Below are 25,225 nucleotides of genomic sequence, written 5' to 3'. Positions count from 1 at the left end.
GGTGATATCACTTAAAGCAGTTCCCCAATCTAAATAAGCTATACTTGTAAAACTTCTTGCCAGTATAACTATCTATAACTGGAGCTTTTGCTGGCATAGATACATTGGTTAGGGATGTGATTCCCCCTGCCCTGCACACTACCAGCCAACATATCTATGCCAATAAAACTCTTACGTTTAGTCCAGGCCTCAGAGACAGTTTCTGCCCCAAAGAGCTTACAATCTAAGTAGACTAGACAGACAAAAGATAAGGGGGAAGCAGGCACAGAGAGGGAAAGGGATTTGCCCAAAGTCACATAGTAGGTCAATGGCAGGATTAGGAACAGAACTCAGATGTCCTGATTCCTACTGCAGTGCCCTAGACCACGCTAACACTCAACATTACTTTCACTTTGCCCCTGGTGTGATTAATAATGTTTTGGAGTGAGGAATTGCTGAGAGGGCTCCCAGATGTTATGGCCCATTCTTGTACACTACATTCAAGATGAATATTGAGACATAACCAAATTCAGGGGAAGAGCTGCCTTTCGTACAGTTAGGCTTATTGGGGAGGACATTGATTCCTTTAATTTAACTTTGATTTTTATGGTGGATTTGAGAGAGCACCAGGATAGACTTTTATGGGGTCGTACCAAGATATGAAGTGTTGGGATAGTCTTTTGGTCCTGATTTTGCAAGGGAATCTATACTTGTGGCTCTATATGTCCATGGGGGATGGGAGGGGTGTCCCGTTAAAGTCAATGGGATCTGCATGGATGAAAGGATTTGCCCATGTGAATCCCTCTGCAGGTTTGAGGCCTTAGGCTGTATCTACATTAGCTTTTTCCCTAATATTTCCCATTATTGCTGCCATCAGTATAGATCATTTGCCAGTACTTTTACCAACATGTCAACTATCTCTGCAAAGAGCAGCTATGAGAAATTTTAGCAAACTGAATCTAGTGTAGACAAAATCTTAAAGGAATAAATTAATGGAGGACTTTAGGGGGTAGGACTGAACTGGGGGTGGGGGAGCATGCTTTTGGATAGTATCGTGTCACGGGCAGGGGAAACTAAAAAGATTGTAAGATTGTGTGCAATGTGTGGTTTTCTTCCGATGTCAGAGATTTTGCCAAGATTTTACACCTTTTGGTGGATTTTTGGCGCCCCCCCCCCTTTTTTTTTAAATCACCTTAAGAATTTGCTGTGATAGCCTTCCACAGGGACAGGCTTTTTTGTTAGGCTGCAGTCAGTGACTTGGGTACTAGCTGTAGCTTTAGCCAGTAGGGAAGATGTACTTTTTAAAAATTGCTAAATTTTCAGGAAATTTACCTAGTTCAAATAGGGATGTTTTTTTTTTTTTTAATTTAACGTTTCTGTGTATTATGTTGGTCACTGCAATGACTTAAATCAGAGTTAGTGTGTTTTTAAACTGGCACAGGCAGATACATGCACACAAGCTCAGCACAGCTGTAGCCAGTGGTTGTACTAGGCAACAGAATGGAAGACCCAAGTTTAGATCCAGATTATCATCTCCTCTGCAGGCCAAATGCAACATGAACTGTTACTACGGAAGACTATGTTAGATGTAGCCTGGCTTATCCAGGACTGAATTTGGCTGTAAATTGGTATGACTTTATCACTGCTACAGTTTCCAACCTCTTTAAGGTAAGTAACATGATATGGTGTGCATTCAATATTACATTTTTAAAAACTTTTTCCAGTTGGATTCAAGACCCATGTATAACCCCTGTAAGGGGGTTTTATAGTTCTGTTGCAAACAGTTTAGTTTAAATGGTTTGTATGAAATGTGGGTGGAGCTGAAGCCCTGTGTTAGGACATTTCTGGAAGCTCTTTGGATTTGTGCTTATTTTGGACTTCAAAGGCACTCTGTCACCTCAAAGATCACATATGGTAAACATAATTCTTTGCCTCGGTTACTAATGGTATCAAAGATAGTTAAACTGAAATTTTTAAAAAGTAAACGTGATTATTACTGTTGATGCAATTTGTTTCTTTTTGGCATATCTCTAAGGTTCGCTAAAAATTAGTGAAGTTAGTTTAACTTTTTTTTAATAGTCACGTCCACTCTGCTTCTCAGGAGAAGCATCTGGCTTGCATCCTATATAGATGATCATTGATTTGTTCAAAACAGTGGTTTCCACTGGAGTTTAAAAATATAATAGAAATATCATATTGGGCTTAGGTTTTGAAACCCCTTTTTAATGTATTCCACATTTTGGTCATAGATTTTATTTGCGATATCCAGTCTCAGCTATCATATGTTTCCAGGGTCAAAGTGCAACCCTTCGTGGCATTCCATAGTGCCCCCTGGCCAAATGAGTTGTAGAACACCTTAAAAAAAGAAAAAAGTATCTATGTGCTCATCCTCAGTAGTTCTTGCTACAGGCTGGGAAATCAAAAAGAAAAATTTCAAGGTTGATGGTTCCCAGTCTCCTTCCAGTCAAGGCAGACTTCTAGGGTGCCCAACTTTAGAGAAAGCAGTGGCTGAGATCCCATCACAGAGGGAAAAGGAGGGACAGCAGGCAGACAGGGTTTACAGTGTTCTTCAAGTACCTGAACTCCAGCTGAGTGTGTTTCTCAGTCTGCTCTGTTAAATAATGTTAGCATTGAAATGGTCCAAGTTAGGCACTGAAGTGAACATCATTGCCCTGCACTTTGCTAACACTGGGGATTTGCACCAGTCACAACCACTGGTATAGATGCATCCCAGTGCCTAGTGCAGACGAGCAGAGCCATTACTGGCACTGGTGGAGCATACCCTTACTTAACCAGGATGTGCTGTAATGGTGCAAATCTTGCATCCCAGGGGCTTTGCCTGTCTGCCCTAGGGATGGCACCAGTGCACCTGTACCACTGGCTGGCCACTGGGCTAATCTCCAGTGGAGACAATTCTTTGTTACACTGAGGATTTTAATGTGGCTCCCCTGGTGATAGCAATGGTGGGAAAGCTAGTGTAGACTGTCTGTCAGTGTTTTTACCACCCTGCCGTCTGGTATTTGCTCTGAGCAATACTTGCATGAAAGAGTGGTAAACTGCTGGCAGCTGCTTTACACTAGTGTTCAGATTGGTGCAATAGCAGTGGTCCTAAAATTCTCAGACCTTGTTGATACATGGACGTGTGTATACCAGTATAAGTAGAACCAGTAAAGAGAGTAAAAACTATACTAGTATAATTAAAGCAGTACAGATCCCTAATGTGGGTGCTTATACTGGCATAGCTTATTTCCATAAGGGAATGGGGAATATGCTATACTAGTAGAAGGCAACTTTATACTGATATAATTGCATCCACAGTAGGGGGCTGTACCAATGTAACTGCTTTGGTAGAAAATCATGCCCCCAACCAACATAGTTAAATTGGTACAAAAACTGTATGTGGACCAGGCCTTAGTGCAGATGCGTCCTCTGCTAGGAAGAAGGGAGAGTGCACTCAGGACTTGTTTTCACTATTTAAAAAAAAAAAAAAAGTGTTCTTAACTCAAGTTGGCTGACTTGAGTTACAATCCTAATGAAGACAAGGCAGTTAGTTTAACGTGAGTTAACAGGTCGAGTTAAACCCTAGGTCCCTGTACAGTCATAAATTTGAGCTGATAACTCATGTTAAAAATACAACTGCCTGGTCTTCTCTAGGATATAAACCCAAGTTAGAGTATATCTACAGAGTTATTCCAGAATAGCTCAATAGTGTCTAAGGGAGTGGTGGCTCTGCCCTGTGTTTCTCAGATAGAGTTATCTCTGCACCTGGCACCTTCTGCTTCCAGTCCACCTTTTTGAGGGTTCTCTGATTCTTTTGTTGCTTCCTGTGGAACTGGGGTTTGAAACCACCTGAGTCAGGTGTTTTATTTTGTCTCTACATTTGAATGCCTTGATCCCGTCTCTTGGTTGGGATTATAATTTCCCTCCCTATTTCTTCTTCATTCCCTGGGAAATGTCTGCCTTTGACATGTGTCTTGCATCCTCCTCGGATAACAGAAATCAAGAATTCATTTAACAATGTCAGTTCTGTCCCTACATGTTTCTAACTTTCTCCTAGAGACCCTGCAGGTTCCATCATTGACCTCTTCTTCCTCATACACTCAAAAATGTGCTGTTTGTTGTAACTGCTTGTGAAATCTTGCTATCAATCTTCTCTCTTGGCATCTTTAATTTCAAGCCATGCTGGTTCTGCCCCATCAGTGCTTTCTTGGAGGTTTCCTAGTTCAGTCTCTTCCCAAATTTCCATTCTGTTTAGCACAGTGGTACATGTCTCTCTCTCCCCACTCCCACACAAGATTCTCTTGGAGCATTCCTAAAATGTCTATGCTGCCATTGTACCCTCACTGTCATATGCTTTCCCTTTCCCTTCTTTCAGTTCAGTCCAGGATGGTGAAATCCTCGCAGATTGTTTGTTCCCCTATTTCCTTTGGGTTCTTGCATTTCTCTCCAACCATTGCAAGACTCCGTCTCTTCCCACCCCAAGTGACCTTTCATTCTTTCTGTGTACAACCCAGTTTTCGGGGGTACACGTTTCATTGCTTAGTATTTCTTCCCTTTCCAGGTGTGTTTATTTTGGCTGCTGCTTCCTCTCATTTCCTGACTTCTGGGTAGCTTCTCCTCTCTGCAGTCTCTGCCTGCTCATCTAAACTCTTTCCCTCATCTGTGGCTCACTCTGCCCCCTCAGCCAGTACACTGGTATTTCTCTGGTTCCTCCTGCTTCTATGGCCCTTGTCTCTTCCCAAAGGAGTCCCAGAAACACCCCACTGACCTAGACTGTGCCTGTGTGTACCAGGTGTGTTCATACCTGGCACTGAATGAGCAGGCAGTATGTTCTGAGAACACCTTCAGTTTTTTAGCTTTCCATCTGATTCCTCAAACCTTTAGTCGTCTTATCCCTATACAACTGATTCCAGTGTGGACAGATACTAGACTGCTCCTTGTCCTACCAAGAGCTTGTGTCCTTCTGACATGTCATGACAGAGAAAACTATATAAGACTTTGGATCACATGCTGTCTTTAGATTTCCTTTCTGCTCTCCCAAGGATGCTGCCCGTTTGTACCTCTTTTGCTTCATGTATGTAACATCTCCGAAACAGGAACCTTTCTGACAATGTCACTGCCTCATTAATCTCTCCTGCCCAGTCTAACCTAGCCTGCTCCTGCTGGCCATGCACTTTAGAGCCTTCCCCTCCCTCATTGCTCTATTTCTGTTTAGCTCAATTCATTCTCCTGAGTGATGGGACTCAAGTAGCAGCCCTGCTCTTAAAGTGCTCAATGAGACAACACTACTGCAATGGCAGGCATGTCTTTCCCCGACAAATTCCATCACAGAGGCCGGCATCTTGGCTGACTCACAAATCTCAGGGTTCTGCTCTACTTTCTGTGTCTAACCCCTAAGAATGCCTGTCACTTCCTAACAATAGTAAAGTGAAATTCCAGGGAAGGGTCTTGCGGCCTGCAGCATGCAGGGGGTCAGACCAGATGATCATAATGGTCCCTTCTGACCTTAATGTCTATGAGTCTATGAAATTCTAGTGATGAAAGCCCTGCAAAGTTTGTCAAGCAGTGCCCCACACATACTCCGCGTTGGTTCCATGCAGGTGTACCCTAGGCACTTGATTGCCTGAACAGTCATCTTCCTCTTTGTACAATTGTCTCCTGAGCTGGTTGGTGGTGACTGATAAAGAAATATAAAAGATTGGACAATTCTGTGGTTTTATAAGTCTATTGTCTTGGGTAAAGCTGCCTTCTGCCTGCCTGCTGTGTCTGGGAGACCTTCTTGGGGGATGAAGAGGTGTCTGCACAGAGCGCTTTTGGGGGAGGCCAAGTCCTACTACAGATTGAATGGGTTTGGTGAAAAATCCTAGCATGAGTGTAAACCTTGTGTATTGTCCCTGCCCTGAGTGTACTCCTCTCCTGAGGGCTCTTTGCAAACAGACTTGTAGCTGCTCAAACGATGTATCCCAGCTGCATGGAAATGAACCTGCAGATGGCAGGTAAGGAGGAGGTGTTGCCCTCTCCTTTTCTCAGTGATCTGGCATGCAGATGACCTCTCTGAACTGTACCACAGACTCACAACTTCGTTGGAGAACTCCAAGGAATGGAATTGAATGCAGTATCCAGGGAACAGCTTCTGACTCTTTGTTTTGTCTTTGCAGGCGGAGTGGCCCCGTGAGCCCCAGCAGGTCCTGGTTGGTGGTGAGCAGCTGTCATGATCTCTACAGCACCTCTCTACAGTGGGGTGCATAACTGGACCAGTGCAGAGCGGATTTGCATGTGTGGCCTCAACGAGGAGAGGTGAGGTGCGTGGGTGGCTTGTTAGGGGAAAGACTTTAAGCAGGAAGCTTGGGTCAGGGAATCGGAGAGGCTAGAAGCAGAAAGCATACTGAATCCTGTTTAGTCGTTCTCTTTGGGGCTAGTGCAGGATCAGCCTATTGCTTCAGGGCTGAGCTCATAAGGAGCACAGGGGTAGGACAAGGATGCATTAGGCAGTCATGTCTCCTTTATGGTCTTTGTGTTCCATGCCCAAGGAAAAGAAAGGGTCTGATGCTTGCAGGGGAACGATACTGGAGGCTCTCTGCTTTCTGGGCAAGAACCACCAGCTGTATGGCGCCAGGATGCTGCTTGTTGCCTTGCTACCCTGGTGTTAAGGCTGCTCATGGCATTGTTGTTACCTGCGGTACCTTTCCTCTTTGACTTTGTCGGATTTGTGCTCTCAGCTGATTGCCATAGAGCCTGACAGGTTGGGACCTGGGAAGAGGGCTACGTGGACAGTACAGGCTAGGGAACTGAGAAGTGTTTCCAGTACGTTTGCATGGGCAGTGCAGATTAGATCAGTGGTACTCAACCGGGGGTATGTGTACCCTTAGCGGTACACAGGGGCCTTCTAGGGGGTACATCAACTCATGTAGATATTTGCCTAGTTTTACAACAGGCTACATAAAAAGCACTAGCGAAGCCAGTGTAAACTAAAATTTCATACAGACAAAAAGTCAGCAATTTTTCATTAATAATGTGCTGTGACATTTGTATTTTTATGTCTAATTTTGTAAGCAAGTAGTTTGTGAGGTGAAACTTGGGGTACACAAGACAAATCAGACTCCTGAAAGGGGTACAGTAGTCTGGAAAGGTTGAGAGCCACTGGATTAGATGATTGGATAGGTGAGTTGCATGAACACCACAGGATAGGGACTAGGGAAGATTAGCAGTTGGTCAGGACCTGCTCCTTCCAGGAGTCCTGACCTGCCCCATTTCCTTGCCCTGACAGTCCCCTCCGAACCAACAGCATTAGCACCTATCTAATCCTGTAGTTCTCAGGTGTTGTGCTCAGAAGTGGCCAGCTTCCCTGGTGCCAGGATGCAGTGGAGCTTTTTCAGCTGTGGCAAACGCTCTAGGAGGGTTTGAAAGGTCATGTTATATGGACTAAAATGAGCTGTGTGTGTTGCAGACTGTCCTGCATTTGGGATGGTAGGGTCTCAGGCATTAGGAATGCTGATAACTGCTGCAACAGATAGGCGGAAGAACAGTGGGGTAAGGGAGATTTTGGCAAGTAATGTACAGCCTCTCAGCTTAGTTACCCCTTGATAAAGACTATGCAGGCCTATTTCTTGATCCTAATAAATTTCAGTGTTTCAGGCACCTGAGCACTGAGGGGTCTAGGCACCTTAACAGAAATACCAAACAGCCCAAATACAAGATTAAATCAAGACTGACAAACCAGGTTGATCATAACTGAATGGTGGTGTGGGGTTTTTTGTTTTGTTTTGTTTTGTTTTTTAAACCAGTTGTTGGCCCCTACGTAAAGTGGGTGGGTGGGAGGGGATAATCATTTGGAGGAACACTCATTCCATTTCCTTCCTGGACAAGGTTTCACATCACAGAAATCACTGTCCCAGCTGGCTCCCTTCCTGGTTGTCTCTCAGTGCAGAGGCTAAGGGACCATGGAACCTAAGCTGTCTCTGTACCAAGAAGTGCCTTCCCTAAGGCCAGGGTGAGGAACGCTGGCAGTGAGCAGTGTGGGTGCAGTTTGTTCCTCCACTGCCCAGGTTGTATGTGCTCTGGGGCTAAGGAGAAGTCCTCAGTCTCCGGGGCTGACTCTCTGGCCCTTTTTGCCTGCACCAGAGTCACTGTACTTCCCCCTTCCTCCCCTCCCCAGCAATATGACAAACAATGTAGTTTGCATCTCTATTAGCTTTCAGAAGAGCAGGCTGCTAGTTTGGCTTTTGAGACAGTGGCAGGAGCAAGAGGGGGTGCTTGCCCTCAGGCTGTCTCAGAAGCTGAGTGGCCAGCTCACCTCCTTGCCTGAGCTCCCAGCCAACAATTAACCTGTGCATCACCAGCCTGGGTGTGCTGATCTGCTGAGCCTTTTGAGACAGGTGCTACCCTGGGGGAAGGGAATCACTTCCCCTCCAAGGCAGGGGGAATGGTGTTGTGGCAGCTTGAACGGGATGGTGGTCTCCTGTGCGGGGGAGAGGGGCAAAGGGGGATGTTGGACATGCCCTTCTGGCAGGCAGGCTGCCCTCACCTGTTGGAGCCCTAGGATGCCTGAGCTGCTTGGCTTCACTGACTAGCTCAATCCCTCGTTTGGGCCTGATTGTTGAAGCTGCCTGGGCTGTTGCAGGGCCAGGAACTGCGCTCTAGCTCCACCTGCTGCCCTTGCCATGTCCCTGCCTCTGTCTCCGAGGGGAGCGGGATTGGCGTTGGAGCAGGAGGTGGAGCCAGAGCGGGGCTCCCAGCTCTGCTGCATAGTGCATAGGCAGCTCTCTGTGCCAGTTATCCAGCTTGTTGTCACGGAGATGGCTGCCTGGCCAAGGTCTCAGCTCCCTAACACCTCTGCTCTTTCAGTGATCCCATCCAACAACTCCAGAGCCTCCCTGGGCTCAAGGCCTGTGCTGCTTTTTGGCAGAGATCCCACGGGACAATAGTTGAGGATGGGGTAAGGGCCATGAGGTTTTTGGCACCTCTCAGCATTTCAGTGGGGGCAGGGTCGAAAAAGTTCCCTTAACTCTGCCTTTCCTGGCATACCAAGGCTCCAGCTTCATGGCCTTCTGGCGGGGCGCAAGGGGCACACTGGTACTGTCAATACCGCTCTTGCACGTTTTCAAAAGCCCCCAGCATCACAGTTAATGCAATTTAGATGTCTCACAGGAGGACACTGGGGAGGCCAGCTTAGACCTGAGGTGCTGGGGAGTTCCATCCCTGCCCAGCTCTGTGGCAGTAACAGAACATACATGCCTGCTGGGTAGTAGCTCACAAACTCTGCTGGGTAGAATACATGGCCTGGCTACAAATCCTACCTTACTGACCTTGGGCATGTTCCACCCTCCCGCCTCCATCGCCCTGGCTAGCAAACTGGGCAAGAAGCAGGAACCTGATTCTGCATCTGAGCTATGTTTCCTGGTTTACAAACTACTAAAAGCCTATCTCAGGCATTAGTTCTAAGGGTCGTTCTCTTGCGATTCCAGCCGCCCCCCATCCCATCACCTCACATCTTGCTGCTGCCTATTGCAGAAACCTGATCTTCCCTTATTAATAACAATCCTCTTAAGCCTTTTGCGGCCTTAGTAACTCGGGACATCCAGGTTTAAGATATCCATGTCAAATTATGTTTGTGAAGAATAACAGCAAGGATGATGTCTGGTGGGAAGGGTGCAAGGGGCCTATGCGAGGTGCTATGCTTTTGCCATAGCACAAGGGAACTAGTGCAGGTGTGGGGAAGACCGGCATTGCATTTGTAACATAGCTGTGCCATGAGGTGGGGGAGCTGCTATGAGGTCATGATACTGAGGGCATCTGAAAAGGAACAGGTGTAATGGGCCAATACCAGGATGCTTGCCCTACCAGGATGTGTAAACTTGAAGGACATTACTCAAGCATACAACTTCAGCAGTTGTATCCCTTCGAGGGCAACCTTAGGATGGCCAAGAGAGCAGAGTACCAGTACTGGACACAGGAACGATGGGGTTGGAGGTTTTCATCGCTTAATCCCTGTGGTAGCACACAAGGGGAGAAAAGAAAAGACAACCAGCATCACAGTGTTTATTCTGCCCCCACTGGCTTCCCCTGTAGTTAACTCTCACAGGCTGTTGTGTCAGCAGACAGAAAACATTAGGGTGAGGCCTCAAACCGTCCTAGGATATTGATCCCTGTGCTGGGCACCATGCTCTCTCTCATGGGAGCAGCTCCTGGTTCAGATGTTGACTTAGGCAGAAGCATCTCTCCAGTGTGACCATATCATGTGCACAATTATTGCCATTGGCCTTCCCCCTCATATCTCCTTTCCTTGGATTTGATCATGGTCCTTACTCTGAATTCACACTTTCCACCTGGGGAACTCCTTTGTTTGAAGGAGTGAACTGCCCTCTTTCTGTCTTGTGAAGGATAAGGGGTTGAAGCTCCAATCACACACTCCAGGTCCCAGGTGTCTCCTGCTTTGATGCTGGAGGGGAGTGATAGAGCTGAATGTGCTCAGGCTCCTGGAGCAGTGACAGGACTCTGCAGCTATCTGAAGGGTCTATGAAGCGGGGACATGACTGACACTAGTGCCCTACGGATGGGAAGAGAAACTATAGGTGAGAAGTGTAGATGGTTCTGGGTGGAGTGTAGGGGGGATAAGACCGGAATAATGGATGGGTGTGGAATTAAAATTACTGGGGGGGGGGGGGGGGGGATTTGGTTTTGGACCAGTACCAGGGTTACTGGTTATTGTGTGGCTGGAAGATTGTGGGGGGGAGGGGGCACGTGAGAGGAATTGGGGTGGTATGCCTGGTGGATGGGGAATGAACAACAGTTGTAATGTGTGGGTGTGAGAGAGAGACTGGGAGGGTGGGTGGGATAGGAATGTGAGTCTGGGGGGAGGGCAGGATTGAAAGGTGGGGGTTGCAGATGGGGGGGGGTTGTGGGGTGGGCAGACCTAGAATGTGCAAATGGGGAGAAGACAGGACAAGAACATGAGGAGGCTAGGGGAGAACTCTGAATGAGTGTGGGGCAGGCGGGACTGGGCCTGGGGAGATTGTATGGGGCAGGGCTGGGGGAGGGAGGGACTGTGGTCAGGAGGGGGAGTTGGGGGATGATGAGACTGTAAGCGGCGAGGGGAGTTTTAGGGGAGCATTGAGGGAAGGTGGGACTGCCAGGTGGTGGGCAGGTTCTGGGGAGGTGGTATTGGGGGAAGGTGGGACTGCCAGGTTGGGGGAGGGGAGGATTGGGGGAAGGTGGGACTGCCAGGTTGGGGGAGGGGAGGCTCTGGGGGGCAGGATTGGGGGAGGGTGGGACTGCCAGTTTATGGTGGGGATGGAGCACCCGTGGGGTGGTGGGAGGTAGGACTGGCAGGCAGGAGTTTGAGGGGAGCACTGGGGGGTTGGTGTAGGGGGGATGGGCCAGCTCCCTGCCCTTCGGGTAATGGTCATTTTGTGGGTCTCCCCATCCCCCACTCTGCAGATTCATTTGCCAACTGTCACTTCCCAACTGCTGTGGAACTTTTAAGCCAGTGCTTGCCATCTCCTTCTTAAAGGGGCAGTAGCCTAAAAATTACCTGGTGGCTATTTCCCGAGACCTGGCTTTAGAGGGATCCCCGGGCCCCCACTACCTGTGCACCTGAGGGCAGTGCAGGTAGGCTCTGGGCTGGCTGGCTCTCCAAGGTGTGCCTGCTGTGCTGAATTTGGGAGCTTGGAAAGCAGCACAGGGGTGAGCCTGGAGAGGCAGGGATTTGGGCTCTAGGGTAAGAGTCCCCACTCCCCTATGGCCAGCAAGCCCCTTCTGACTCTCAGCCCTGTGTGCAGCACGGAGCTAACAGTGGCCTAGGAGAGTGCCTCTGGGGTTCATTGTGCCTTCCTTGTCTTGTCTCATCTCTGTCATAGGAGAGCCCCGCTTTCTGATGAGGAGTCTAACAAGAGCAGCTCCCAGCACTTGGGGTCCCAGGAATTTTGTGTCAGCAGCAGCCTTTCCAAGGTGAGCTTCTTGTACAGAGTGGCTGGGCTGAGGATCCAAGGACTGTGATGGAAGGGGCCATGTGTGGGAGTTTGACCCTGGCCTGGGCCTAAGTGACGAGTGCCTTGTGACAGCATGGTGTGCAGGGCCAGAGACTGTGGAAGGCAGGAGTGCAGGGCCTGGAAGCAGCACTGCTCCCCTTTCCTGTGGGCTTCTCTCTGTCCCATAGAGACCTAGCGGCGAGAGGGAGCAGCCCTTCCTATTGAGAAATGCTGGCTCAGCTTCCAGGGAGTCCCTTCTCCCTTTCTCATTGCAGGTGGAGCTCACAGCAGTCAGCGGTGGCAGCAATGCCCAGGGGCTGGATGCAACTAGCAGCGTGGAGGAAAAACTTGGGCCCAAGCTGGAAGAGCAGCCACCCAAACACTACCCGAAACTAGAGTGTGCTGGACAAGCAGTGATAGAAGATAATGTGGTGGGCCCTCTGGCAAACCAGGGAGATGGCAGAGAGCTGGAGCCCACAGTCCTGGGAGCTGTGGAGCCCAAGAGCAGCAGCACTGACAGTGCCTGGACACCTGCAGATCTTCACAGTGACAAACAGGCTGATGCATCTCCTGCCTGCCCCAATGCTCCAGACAGTGAACATGCTGGGAAAGAGAAGAGCACCCTGAATGCTGAAACACAAGAGGCAGGAGTTCCTGTGGAGGAGACGCTGCCTGTGGTTGCCTCCAGCTGCAACACCCTTGCATCCACCCCAGCCACCTTCACCTTGAATAGAGTGTGTTTTTCCACATCTCAAGGCCCAGCTATGCAAAAAATGCCCCTCTCCTTTCAGCCCGGGGCAGTTCTGGCCCCAAGCCAGCCCCTAGTGTATATCCCACCCTCCAGCTGTGGGCAGCCACTCAGTGTGGCTCCTCTTCCAAGCCCCCTTGGGGTCCCCTCCACACTTGCTCTCCCAGTCCATCCCTCCTACCTGCAGGAGCGTGGCCCATCAGGCATTATTGCGCCCCCTGAGCTGCGCTCATTTCCCTGTACCTTCTCCGTAGTCAGGCCCTTGCCTTCAGACTCCAAAGTGGTGTCTGTGGAGGTGAACCAGCTGAGCTGCCCTTCACCTTCAGGTGGGAACAGCACACAAGCTGCTGCAGCTGTAGATGGCCCTTCTCCATCCATGGAGAGCTCTTCGCTTTCACCCAGCCAGCCTTCCCTGACAGCATCATGTGGGAGTGCAGCTCCCCCACCAGGTACTGGCCTGCACACTAGGGCCTCTGGTGCTCCAGAGCAGGTCGCCCAAGGGGCCACCACTTCACTTTCTCCGCTGAAGTCCCCCCCACAGCTGGAGCGTGAAATGGTCTCCTTCCCAGAATGTTGCGAGATGCCTCTTGATCTGTCCTCTAAATCCAACCGTCAGAAGCTGCCTCCGCCGAGCCAGCGCAAGACACCCCCCATGCCCATCCTAACACCGGTGCACACCAGTGGCAAGGCAGTGCTCACTACGGTCCTGTCCAAGTCCCAGCGTGCAGCCCAGAGCGCAGGTAGCAGCGTCACCTCATGCCTGGGCACCAACCCTCCCTTGGTAATTTTTCCTGACTTCCTGCGCAATGGTGAGCAGGGCTCCTGGATGAAAAACTCCACTGCGCTGATTAGCACCATTCCAGGCACCTACGTGGGGGTGGCCAACCCAGTGCCTGCCTCACTACTGCTCAGCAAAGACTCCAGCATTAGCTTCAGCAGGGACCCACAGCACCTCCCCAAACAGGAGCCCATTTCCATCATCGATCAGGGAGACCCCCGAAATGTTGGGCCACTCTCTGGGAAAAAAGGCAGCCAGGCTAGTGTGGAGGGTCAGCAGGACCCAGCTAGACGGTTCCTCTATGGCAGAGTTGCCCCAGGGGCTTCGTTGTGCCAATCCAAAGAACTCTCTCTCTGGAATCCTGGTCAGGGAAGCATTTACCCCCGATGTCCAATTAATGGGAAACCATCCAGTCCCCAGCTTCTGCCTGTTGGGTGGTCTCCCTATCACCAGACCCCTGTGCTTTCAATTGGCATCTCCACAACCGGACAGCTGCCCCTGAATCAGAGTGGCCCCTCCAAGCCATCTGGTGCAGGCGAGCTCCCTGTGTTTCCCAGCATGCAGCCTGTAGAGTCTGGCATGGCAGTCCCCAAGGTCCCAGAGGGTCTGCCAAGACTTCCGTCTCTGGAATGGGAAGCCATGTCCAAAGCCAAGAACTGCAAGGCCTTGCCCAGGTTCTGTGAGGAGCCCATCAATCCAGTCCCCATAGCTGTAGCTCCATCTCTTCAGGCCAATACTGTGGATGCCAGGGGGGGAAAGGGGAAGGCAGAAAGCCCTTCCAGGAGCCAAAGGTGTGATGAACCAGGGTCTGACTCCGGTAGAGACAGTGTTGTACAGTCTGAGGCTCCCCCAGGGAGCTGTAGCCTCAAGCAGTTAGGAGACTCAAAACCTAAAAACCAAGTGTTAGCTGCCTATCTGTCACATGACCTGCCTGTAGTCAATCAGCAAAGCCTGCAAACAGCCTCTGAGCTGCCATCTGTACCTGTGGAGAGTCAACGCAAGGAGCTGGGATGTGAGGTGGCCCGGGAGCAACCGGCATCAGAGGCCCCCCAGTGTATGCACCAGATGGACCTGTGCAGAGTCAAGAAGGAGCGAGTGGAATGTGATGTGCCATTTGCCTCTGGGGCTTGTCTGCGAGCTGGGGTCGCCCCCAAGGGCTTTCCTGAGACCAAACTCAAGGGAGCAGCCCAAATCAAACAAGAAGGCAGCTTATGCTGCAAATCCAAACGGCAACACGATGGGCGGGCCAAACAGGCCCACAAGAGACTGAAGTGCAGAGCCAAAGATGGAGAGGAGGCGCCAAGCAAGTCGGGCAGCCGAAGCTTGCATGGATGGAAGGTGGGTGAGGAGCCACTCAAGAGGGTCACCGGCCCCCTGGAGGGAGGCAGGCACAGATAGTTCTAGTGCTGGGACTCTGTACTTCCTAGAATAATATTGGGGGTCAAAACCAAAGTAAGCGGGGAGGGGACAGCAGTGTAAGGAGGAAGAGGAACCCATCATTGGGACAGCAAGAGGATTGGCAGCTGGGTGAAGAGATGAGTTTGGGGAACCTCACTAAGGGCCTTTTCATTCCAGGCATCTCAGTATTGCCTGGCATTGGGTTTATGACTGGAATAGCAGAGTATGCAGGTTGGGATTGAAAGGCATTGGCGGAGCTGAGTAGCTGGGAAAGCTGTGGGTCAGGACTGAGAGGTATTGATACAGCTGGCAGTGGGGGACACTATTCTGGGGTCCTTCCCTTCCTGCTGTCCCAACATGATGCTTGTATTGAAGCTTGGACTGAAACCTATATCTGTCCTGTGTTTGCAGTGGCAAAAGCATCGCGGGGACTTGCATGAGATCAGCAAACGAGAAAGCCGGATTGGCCCAGGATCCATGAATGAGCACAATAGCCTCAGGGTAAAGCGCAAGCGCAGGAGGCCAGCAAAGACAGAGCTCCAATCTCCAGGGCATCGTGGGGACAGCCATGAGGAAGGTACTGTTACAAATTCTGAATAGTGTTCTTCCCTTGCAAAGCCAAGCTGTAGCGTTGTCTTGGCACTCTGCTCCCCTTGCCTGCCAGAAGATCTGGCTACCAGTTCTCCTGGAGCTGAGTTGCTATGGGCTGCAGAGCTGGGCACTACATACTGCAGGTTAGAATCCCATGTAGGGATCCGGTATAATGTAGTGTGTTGTCATTCCCAGGCCAGCAGTCCTCTGTCAGCTCCTGGATTCCCCATTAGCTTTTTTGGTGGCGTTAATCCTCAGGGTTCTCCTGTCTTCCCAGGTTACCTTGAGAAGAAACCCAAGAATAATTTCCGTGACTTCATCCCAGTGGTGCTGAGCAGCCGGACACGCAGTCAGTCAGGTTGGTGATTGCAGCAGACCCCGTAGGCCAGCCTCTGCCAGGGAGATTCAGCTAGCCAGTATGGCTGAGACTGAGATGTTCTGTCCGCTAGGCACTGCAAGCCCTGTGCCTGGCATATGGGAGCAGAGCACTTTACTAACTTGGTCTAGTGACTGGTTCAGTGGGGAGTTGGGGGTGAGGGGAGCGGGAACATGTCCCTGCCCACATGATCCAGTCAGTTTTGTGGGCAGAAAGGTCTTGTGGGGTACTAAGGAGGGGCTGTCCTGTCCCCAGTTTCCTAGCTGGGAGTGTTCTTGTGGGCACTTTTGGCTCTGCTTGTGTTGAGAGGTCTCTAGTCACTGGACACACCTTGTGTGGTCCTCTCTGCAGGAAGTGTTGGTGGCTCCTCTGCTAGTGTGAGAGGAGAGTGCGAAGTGACTGGCCAGGAGATCTTACCGCTGCTGGAGGAGGAGCAGGAGGAGGAGACATCCTTGAAACGCCGCAGGCTGAGGAAATCCCACAGAATGTCTCGCTATCATAGCCACAGGACCAGAGACAGGTCTCAGTCAGAAAAGGGCAGCTGCCACCTGAGGAGGGCCCGGGAGCTGCCTTGGAGAGTGGAGGCACCAAGGCAGCTGTGGGACCCAAATGAGGAGGATGACGACGACAGCCATGTCAAGAGGAAGAAGAGGAGACGGCAGAAGAGCCGGAAATACCAGACTGGGGAGTACTTGACTGAGCGGGAAGAGGAGGAACATGTGAGCTGCTACTCCCATAAGAGGCGGAAATCGAAAGCAGGTACCAGCACTGGCAGAGGGGAAGGGTCTTGGCCCAGCTGGCTATTCTGCAGGACCTCTTCCAAGCCAGTTCCAGCACTGCTCTTAGAGTTCTGGCTTAGAACCAGAGCATCAGCTCCAAGTCCTATGGGCAACGGGCCGCATGTACTGCTGTTCAGGGACCATTCCCCCCATTGTGCTGCCACTGCGATGGGCCACCTGTCCTTTACAGGATAATTACTGTAAATGATGGGGCAGGGAACCCCAAATTATGTGGCAGAGTTAATTGGGTACTGACCTCACTCCACAGTCATAGGCTGGGCTGGGCGCAGGGAAGGAGGAGGCCCAGTATAATTGCGCTGGGTAAATGTGGACCCTAGGGAGAGGCATCCAAGGGTAGTGCCTGCCTGACAGGAGTAGAGGGAACTGAGGCCATTACAGTTCAGACTGGCTTTTACACATACAGCTAACCATTTGTCTTTATACACAAGTAAGCTCTAAGGCTTATGAAAGGGAGCAGGGGAAGCTTTGTCCAGCAGGCGCCTAAGAGAGAGGTTGACTTGGGAGCCAGGGGGTGTGACAGAGCCAGGCAAAATGCCTGGATCTGTGGGGTGAATCCTTTCCCACAGTGCACATTCAGGGCTGTAATAGAAAGCTGCAGTTGTTCCCCTCCCATCTTCTCCTGTTCCAGGCCCCAGTTCTCCATTCACCATCTCCTGAGCTTTCCACCTGTGGCTCAGCCAGTGACGCAGATCCTCCTGAGTCTAGGTAGCCACTCGTGCTCTCCTCCCTCTCCCCCTCCCCCACACCCCGATTCTTTCCTGGGCATTTTGAGATGTCTGCTGCTTTGCAGGCCAGCTCTTCCTTTCCATGCTGTGGAGGTGTTTGTGAAGCTTTTGGAAATCAGTGAATTTTGTCAGCTTCTGGAGCTGCATAACGGCCTGGCTTGTGTGTACATTGCTCTGCTGATACCCTCTGGCTTTGCTCATATGTTCCTATTGTGGGGCTGCTGGTATCAGGCAGGAGAATGCTGCTGTGATTGTACTGGGGGGAGTGCCTCTTTGGAGTGCACAGTAACTGCTCCCGCTCTTGGGCCTCTTCTTTATCAGCAGCTGCATGATGAATCTGGGAGTGAGCCAGCCACCTGCTCCTGGGAATAATACAGCTGGAATGTCCAGGGGTGTAAACCTGGGACTGGGGCAGGGGAGAAAGAACTACCATGGCCCTTGAGGTACTGCAGGAGCTACTAATGACTTGTGATGGAGAGAGCCTGATGGAGCTGCCTGGGAAAGTCAAGTAGCCTGCAGCCAGACCACCTTCTGAATGGATGAGAGCAGTTTGACCAGTTTTCTTCAGAAAACTTGTCCTTTGCTTGGCAACTTGGGCCAAACCATTGTTTCCAAGCGAAGTTATTGATGGAGGGGCTGAGGGCCACTCACATAAGGCTGGTGGGGGCAGCTGGTTGCAACCTTCACTGTGGAGGAACCATCATCTCTTTGCAAAGTAGGAGGAGAAAGTGTTACCTATGGAATTATAATTATGAACTGCACCTGTGTTGCCCTTACATAACTGTCATGTGCATGCATTCCCCTGGGAGGCAGGTGGCCTTGTCTCCATGGAGCAGAAGTGGAGAAGCAAAGTGACTTATCCAAAGTGACTCCCTTGCCCTGCACTCAGACTCTCCTCAGGCTTAGCCTTTAACCCAGGCAGTCCAATAGTACTCTGCAAGCAACATAGGGTCACCATGTTCCCCTGCAGCCCACTTTAAAGCAATTGTTAATCTCTACCCACTGGAAAAGGGCCAGCACTGCAAATGCCTGTGCATTGCTCAGTGCACAGGGGTTTTATTCTCACCTTCTTTGCACCCAAGGGCTTTATTTTCTCATCACATACTTTAATATCTTCCACTTATAATTGTGCCCTCACTGTTGGGTGTTATAAAACTGCATGTCCTTGCCTGATGTTATGGGGTTCTGTAACAAACAACCCTGTATTACATAGTAGGAGGGAAGAGTCCACATTTCCATTGAGAAACCTTAGCTCAGAATGTCCCTACTTCTGTGTATGTAAAATCAGCCTTAATGTTGCACTTAAGAAGAAGAAATAAGAAAAATCACTGAAAAGGCAGCACGGACAGCAGTACAGGAAGTGGAATAGCAGCTGCCATCTGGGGTTAAGAGGATTCCCTATTTTCCCCTTAGTTGTGTCTCACTAGCACTGCTTAGCTTCCAAGATCTGAATAGATCACACCCTCTGGCAGTATGGCTACAGGATACTGATTTTGTTAATGCCTTTATTAAACCACTGGAGAACATGCCAACAGGATGAGAAATCAGATTCTGTTCTCCTGAGTACTGTCCCAGTGCAGAATAGCAGGCACGCGTTGTCTGGAGAAATGGAATATCCAAGTGAGTGTGTAACCAGCTCCACGCCTGCTCAGCTTAGAGACCTGCATAGGGTCAGACCAGTAAGGCCTTCTGTCATCATGCATCCCACTGATGCACTTTCATTTTCAATGTGCTGTGTTCATCTCTGTATACCCTTATTCTCCTGTACTCTGCTTCTAGGCAGAGTAACCGTGGCTTTGGTGGACCTTGGCCCAAGCTGCCAGATGTGGCCAATGAAGTCCTGCAGGGGCTGACTGTTCTTTACCCACAGAGGGAAGTCGGGCCCCTAGTCTTTGTCTCCGCATCCTGTGGACCCTGTCTCTCCTTAGATTTCAGGTACCGGAAGCAGAAGGAATGTACCCAAGGCAAAGGCTCAGAGCTGCGATTGAGGAGCAGGCTTTCCCCATCGCCCCGGAAGTCCCAAGGTCGCCCAGACTTCCGAAATGGCTTTCTCCTGGATCACCCGGACAACTCCTCCATCCAGGAAGCACTTGAGAAACCATCAGGAAAACGCAAATGTAAAACAAAACATCTGGCAGGGATCTGTGAAGAGGGGAAGGTACGATCCAGGCCTAGGGAAGGGGGATCATCAACCCAGCATGTGTAGGGTGGGAGGGAATATCTGGACCCAGCCTTGTCCGGCTACACTGAGGAAGCTCCCTCCATCTGTATTTTCCAGGTGAAAGGGCACTGGAATCCGCCCAAGCCACGCTCTTTGAAGAAGCCCCAGGAGCTGTGGCCGCTCTGCAAGTCACGGCAGGCCAGCCCAGGAAACTCCCCTGAATTGCCCATGACCCAGCACATCCCTCCTGAGGCTCGGCGGCTGATCGTGAACAAGAATGCTGGGGAGACTCTCCTTCAGCGAGCAGCACGGCTTGGCTACAAGGTGAGTGCTGGGCCGAGAACAGCTTTTACCCACCCCCTTCTGCTGGGGCTTGCTGCTGAGTACCTCGGGAGCCCTGCCCCTCTCTTGTGGTTTGTGTAACCAGGCTTCTGGTGATGTCATTCCTCCAGGACGTGGTGCTCTACTGCCTGCAGAAAAAGAGCAGCGAGGTGAACCACCGTGACAATGCCGGCTACACAGCTCTTCACGAAGCCTGCGCACGAGGCTGGATTGACATCCTGCACATTCTGCTAGAGCACGGTGCCAATGTGAACTGCAGTGCACAGGATGGCACAAGGCAAGCTAGCTCCCAGTACTACTAGCCCAGAGAGTTTGGGGCAGAAGCTAGCGAGACAGCAGCTGCCAGGGCTGTGGGTCTGGGAGTCTTTCAGGCAGTGTCACTAGCCAACCTTTGGCAGTATAGCCATCTAGCAAAAAGCAGATTGTTTGTTTGCTCTGTGGACTGCACAGACCTCCTTTTCCTCTGGTAACTCTCTTGTCCTTTGCCAGGCCTGTCCATGATGCAGTGGTGAATGACAACCTGGAGACCATGTGGCTTCTGCTCTCGTATGGGGCTGACCCCACACTCGCCACTTACTCGGGGCAGACAGCCATGAAACTGGCCAGCAGTGAGGTGATGAAGCGGTTCCTGAGCGGTAAGTGGGGCATGGTAATGATTTGATGTTTATACAGAGTACCTTCCACCCCAAAAGAACCCAAATGCTTTACAAGCTGTAGGTGTTAAACACAAAACTGCATGGCAGTATTCAGGGGCCATAGTTAGACACTCAGTCATCAGAGGATGCCAGAGCAAAGGTGGATTGAATAAACATACTTCTGCCCCAGTGCACATTGGTGCCCAGTCCAGTCTATACTGTTTCTCAAATACTACAATATAGGATATGAATCCTTCTCCAATCATAGACACAAAACCGTCTGCAAGAACCTGTGTCATGTAACTAAAGGTAGTATCCTAATGCAGGGCAGAGCTGATGTGTGTTCAAACCTAACTGGCAATTCCTGCCTTTACTATGCAACTTCAATGCTCCATTAACACACACTTTTGCAGCTGAGAAGTGATGTTCTCAATTCTAAAATTACTCCCTCTGAAGAATGTTTACCTGCCATTGTTAGCAATAATGCTTCAGGTCACTGTGACTGCACGCTTAGAGTAAAATGTCTGTTTGCTTCCTGTGCTATTTGTGTGGAATTGGTGTTGCTATTTTCCTGTTATGGGTCTTGCACAGAAGCAAGGCAGAGAGAAACAGTTAAAAAAAGTAAATGTAACAGGATGACACAGGTGTTGCCTGAAACTCTGTTTAGCTCCTTTTTGTTCCTCAGTAGATTCAAGATGATAGGTACCTTTGTATTCCTGTGGTTTTGGAAAGTTGTGCCCATGTGCTCCTCTAGACTTAACTAAATTCTTGTGTGTGTGTGCTTGGAACCACCCCTTCCAAATAGCTGTTACCTTAACTCTAGTGGGTTCTAGAGTTGTTCTTCTACCCCCCCCCCCCCCCCCCCCACACACACACACTTTCTTTCTCCTGTTCGCAGTCCCTGGTCACCCTTTTGGAGGTTGGAGGACATATTCCTCATGAACTGTGGTCCCTTGTCTACCATTGCCTTGGGCTGCAGGGAGGAGTGAGTCACTTCAGCTCTCTGCTGCTTCCCCCAAGAGCCTTGCTGATGAAAGGATGAGAATGTTGTATAGCTGCTCTATGGGTGCCTCCCTTCCTTGCTTTCCTCTTGCAGATTACCTCTCGGATCTCCAAGGGCGTGCTGATGGGGACCCCCGAACAGCATGGGATTTCTACAGCAGCTCTGTTCTGGGTAAGTTCAGCTGATTCTATCTCCCCCTGCAGGGCAGAGTGTGGTGTGGCTGCTGAATGAGGACTGGACAACGGTCACACAAGCTGGGACTTGCTAAGCCTGTGGGCCTCCCTCCCAACCCATGTATAGAAGGAGAAAATGAGCAGGAAGCCCTCACTGGCATGTGATCTGCTGTAGTTTCACACCAATCACTGACTCAAGAATCTACTAGTTCCTGAAAGGGACTTTTTCTTCAAATATCTGTCCACACGGATCCCAATCTAGGGTCACATGTACCCCATGAGCATGAGATTAGCTTCTTTTGTCCAGCGTTAGTTGGGGCTATGCATGTACCCTGCATGCTCTTGAGCTCCTCCTCCGAAGGCATAAAGGGCAAGGGGCCCCAGCCACAACTCACTTCCTTCCTGCTGACCATGGCAGCAAGGTAGAACTGCCTCAGTGTGTTTCACTACCCTGTAGCTGTAACGTCTTTGTTACTCTTAGTGCAGGTGATGTTTTTATAGTTAATGTTTTGGTAGTCCATTAGCAAAACAAAGAAGACAAAACCTTTTTATTCCTTCAGGGAGTTTTCCAAGGTACTGCAGAGGCTAAGGCTCTAGGCTTTAAGTCAGACTGCGAAGCAGCCATTCTTTTAAATGATGGGTATTTTAAATGTCTAGTGCTCGATTTGTGTATCTTTTTCGACACAAACTCCAAAGGCTAGAGATGCACATTTTAAAATTATTTTTGTTAGATTACTCCATGAAGAGAGGGTCTGATTCTGAGATCCTTTGGCAGAAAGAAGCCCCCACCACTCCATGACAGCATTAAGTCAGTGCTGCTTCTATTTGTGAGGTTGCTCCCAGATCTCAAGTTTCTTTGTGTTCAGAAAGACTGGGCATTTATCAAAGGCTGCTGATACTCCGGCATAGATCCCCTCAGGTGAGTCTGTGGCTCCTGCTGCCCGTGACAGGAAAAAAAAAAACTTATCTGAAACTGTCCTGGCACTTATCACGATCCCCAATACTAGCTAAAAACAGAGTGAAAACATACCCCTCATCTGACTCAGTGCAGGCTCTGTCTTCTAAATCCTGACCTGCTGGCTACGACAACTCTGGTACCAATTCAGCACCAGTCCACATCAGCTACCACCACTTCGTCTATCTTGGGTGTCATCTTCTGTGTCACTCACTTAAATTATTCCAGCAATGTGCAGTGGCAAAAGACCAGCATTGGTGACAATTTCTGCTCCAGTATCTATGCAATCAATATCGCAGATCTTGAAGTCAGCTGTTTTCAGCATATCTGGAGACCTGAGCTGGTATCTCCTCTACTTGATAATTCTCCCTTGTCAATAAATCTCTCATTGATACTGGAGCCAAGAGTTCCAATAATGAAGATTTCACTGCGCCCAATATCTTTGGTTTCAGTTTCAATGTGGCATCACATAGTATCAGGTTCTCCACAGATTTCCTCAACTCCACAAAGATCAGCACCTCCTTCAGAAGAGGTGTATTCTTCTACCTTCTCATCACTTTCAATCTATAACAGAAGTCCATCGCCTAGCGCTGCCTCCTTTTCTCCTCAGTCAACTTGTGAAGGAGCCCCTGAGAAGAGAGTTTCAAGTTGTTGTTCTTCTCATACAAGACAGTTCAGGAAGATCTCAGAATTGTTGGATCCCTCCCTCTTGGCCCCATATGCCATATGGGATGCAATCCTGGCCATATGACCTCCCTGGAGCCCACACCTCCATTCACTCCATATTCTTCTAAAGCTCCTGTAGTTAGATCCACCTTAGGAGATTTAGCTGTATCACAACCATCTCATCCACCCCACAAAGTGCTTCTCAACACCTGGTTCAAGAATTCTGGAATGAAGAGATAACATGGATTGCTAGGGTGACCCTTTGGTTCTATTAGCTATTTCTTCTTCTTCTCCTTATGAAGTTATTAATCCTTAGGGTACCTTGATTGTCAAGGACTTTAAGGCCTTGCAGAACCTTCGGAAGAGGATCGCTGACACCTTAGAAATTCTTCTTCAGGTGTTACAAGAATGGTTACATAGAATGTTTGATTCTGTTGCACACTGTTTATGAAGGCTGTTTGGTGACAGCCATTAATGGAGGCATTCTCGATCAAGCCAGGGCCCTTTGGCAGACCTTGGCCACCATCACAGCTACCTCCAAAAGAGCAGGCTGTTGCTTTCAAGTTCCAAGTAAAGGCTCTGAGAACTTTATACTCACCTGGTTTCAGGTTCATTGTGCATGGGCAGCAGCCAGTCAGCCAAGATTTACTCTTCGAGACAAAGACCCAAAGAAGTTGGACCTATTTGAGAGGAAGGTCTATTCCTTGCTTAGCCTTCAAGCCGGTATTGCAAACTGCTAGGTTTTGCTACCCAAGTATGATTGTCTCCAGAGGGATGGTCTACCAGTTCTTGCATGAAATTCCATAGGATTCTAGGGTTGAACTTAAGTTTCTATATTTAGCGGGACAGCTAATTGCAACAGTGGTTCTTCAAGCTGCGTTTGATGCCTCCAACACTGTCACAAGATCAATGGTAACTGCAGACACTATGTGTACAGTGTTTGGGCTCCAGACAGCCCAATAGAGGATTTACCCTTTGACGCTTGTGGCCTCTCTAATTCTAAAGAACATGAAGCATTGCACTCATTGAAAGATTCCAAACTGATGCGTCATTGCCTAGGCCTTTACACCCCATCCCAAAGAAGGAAACCATTCAAACCACAGCACCAAGTGAGATAGATGCCTCCTTCCTCTTATTTTTAACACCAGGGACCATCAGAAACCTTTAAGAAGAGGCCTTATCAGAAGCAAAGGGGTTCTGCTGTAACATCTCACAATACAGCAGGCCCAAGGCAGCAAGTTTGATGCCATGGTTGAATGCCTGGACCAAATCAGGCATTTCTTCCCTCCATTTGGCATTTACCTCTCTGATGTATTGGCTGCAATTACTGACTGCTGGGTCTCGAAATCATCCGGAAGGGCTATGAGATACAATTCCAATCCGTGCCTAATCCCTGCCCTCCAACCCATCCTTTTTCAGGGACTGCTCTTGTGAGAGCATGTTTTCAGCACTAATCTCGTAGAATTCATCAGAATGGCTGTTAGGGATTGATGTTTGCATCTCCAAATCCCACAGTCTAGTGACAAATGCCTCCAAACAGGGCTGGGGAGAGCACAGCTAACTCATCTGCTAATCCAAGACTTATGGTCCAGTTACAGAATCCCAACTACACATAAACATACTAGAACTTGAGGCCATTTGTCCAATTTGCAGAGCATTTCTACCTCTGCTTCAGGGTACCACTGTCCATGTTTTGATCCAGTACTACTGTGGGGCACTTTGTGAACGGGCAACGAGGAGCAAAATATCCCCCTCTGTGTCTAGTGGCCAATCTCCTCTGGGAATGGTATGTTCAGCATCATGTCCATCTCGTAGCCCTACTCTTATCTGACTTCCAAAATAATGCAATGGATGTACTCAGTAGAAAATGTTCTTTTCCTATGAATGTTCCCTCAAGGACTCAGTTCTTTTGAGAACTTTTCAGAAGTG

The 25,225-nt window shown here is 49.6% G+C and overlaps 1 protein-coding gene across 2 annotated transcripts in view; it reads left to right on the top strand.

Annotated features, from left to right (window-relative positions):
* BCORL1 (BCL6 corepressor like 1) overlaps positions 1–25,225 on the top strand; it is a 51,004-nt gene that overhangs the window by 1,406 nt on the left and 24,373 nt on the right. For both annotated transcript variants that reach the window (XM_054040704.1, XM_054040705.1), the window contains 11 exons: positions 6,138–6,276; positions 11,835–11,925; positions 12,221–14,809; positions 15,281–15,446; positions 15,738–15,818; positions 16,188–16,595; positions 19,290–19,519; positions 19,640–19,846; positions 19,975–20,141; positions 20,354–20,499; positions 21,596–21,673. In XM_054040704.1, the coding sequence (XP_053896679.1) occupies positions 6,191–6,276; positions 11,835–11,925; positions 12,221–14,809; positions 15,281–15,446; positions 15,738–15,818; positions 16,188–16,595; positions 19,290–19,519; positions 19,640–19,846; positions 19,975–20,141; positions 20,354–20,499; positions 21,596–21,673 (4,249 nt within the window). In that variant the 5' untranslated portion in view covers positions 6,138–6,190. The remainder of the gene's footprint in view (positions 1–6,137; positions 6,277–11,834; positions 11,926–12,220; positions 14,810–15,280; positions 15,447–15,737; positions 15,819–16,187; positions 16,596–19,289; positions 19,520–19,639; positions 19,847–19,974; positions 20,142–20,353; positions 20,500–21,595; positions 21,674–25,225) is intronic.

Source organism: Malaclemys terrapin, chromosome 9 (genome assembly GCF_027887155.1).
Source record: "Malaclemys terrapin pileata isolate rMalTer1 chromosome 9, rMalTer1.hap1, whole genome shotgun sequence".
Taxonomy (NCBI): domain Eukaryota; kingdom Metazoa; phylum Chordata; order Testudines; family Emydidae; genus Malaclemys; species Malaclemys terrapin.
Note: the sequence above shows the minus strand (reverse complement) of the source record. Positions and strands in the feature narration are given on the sequence as shown.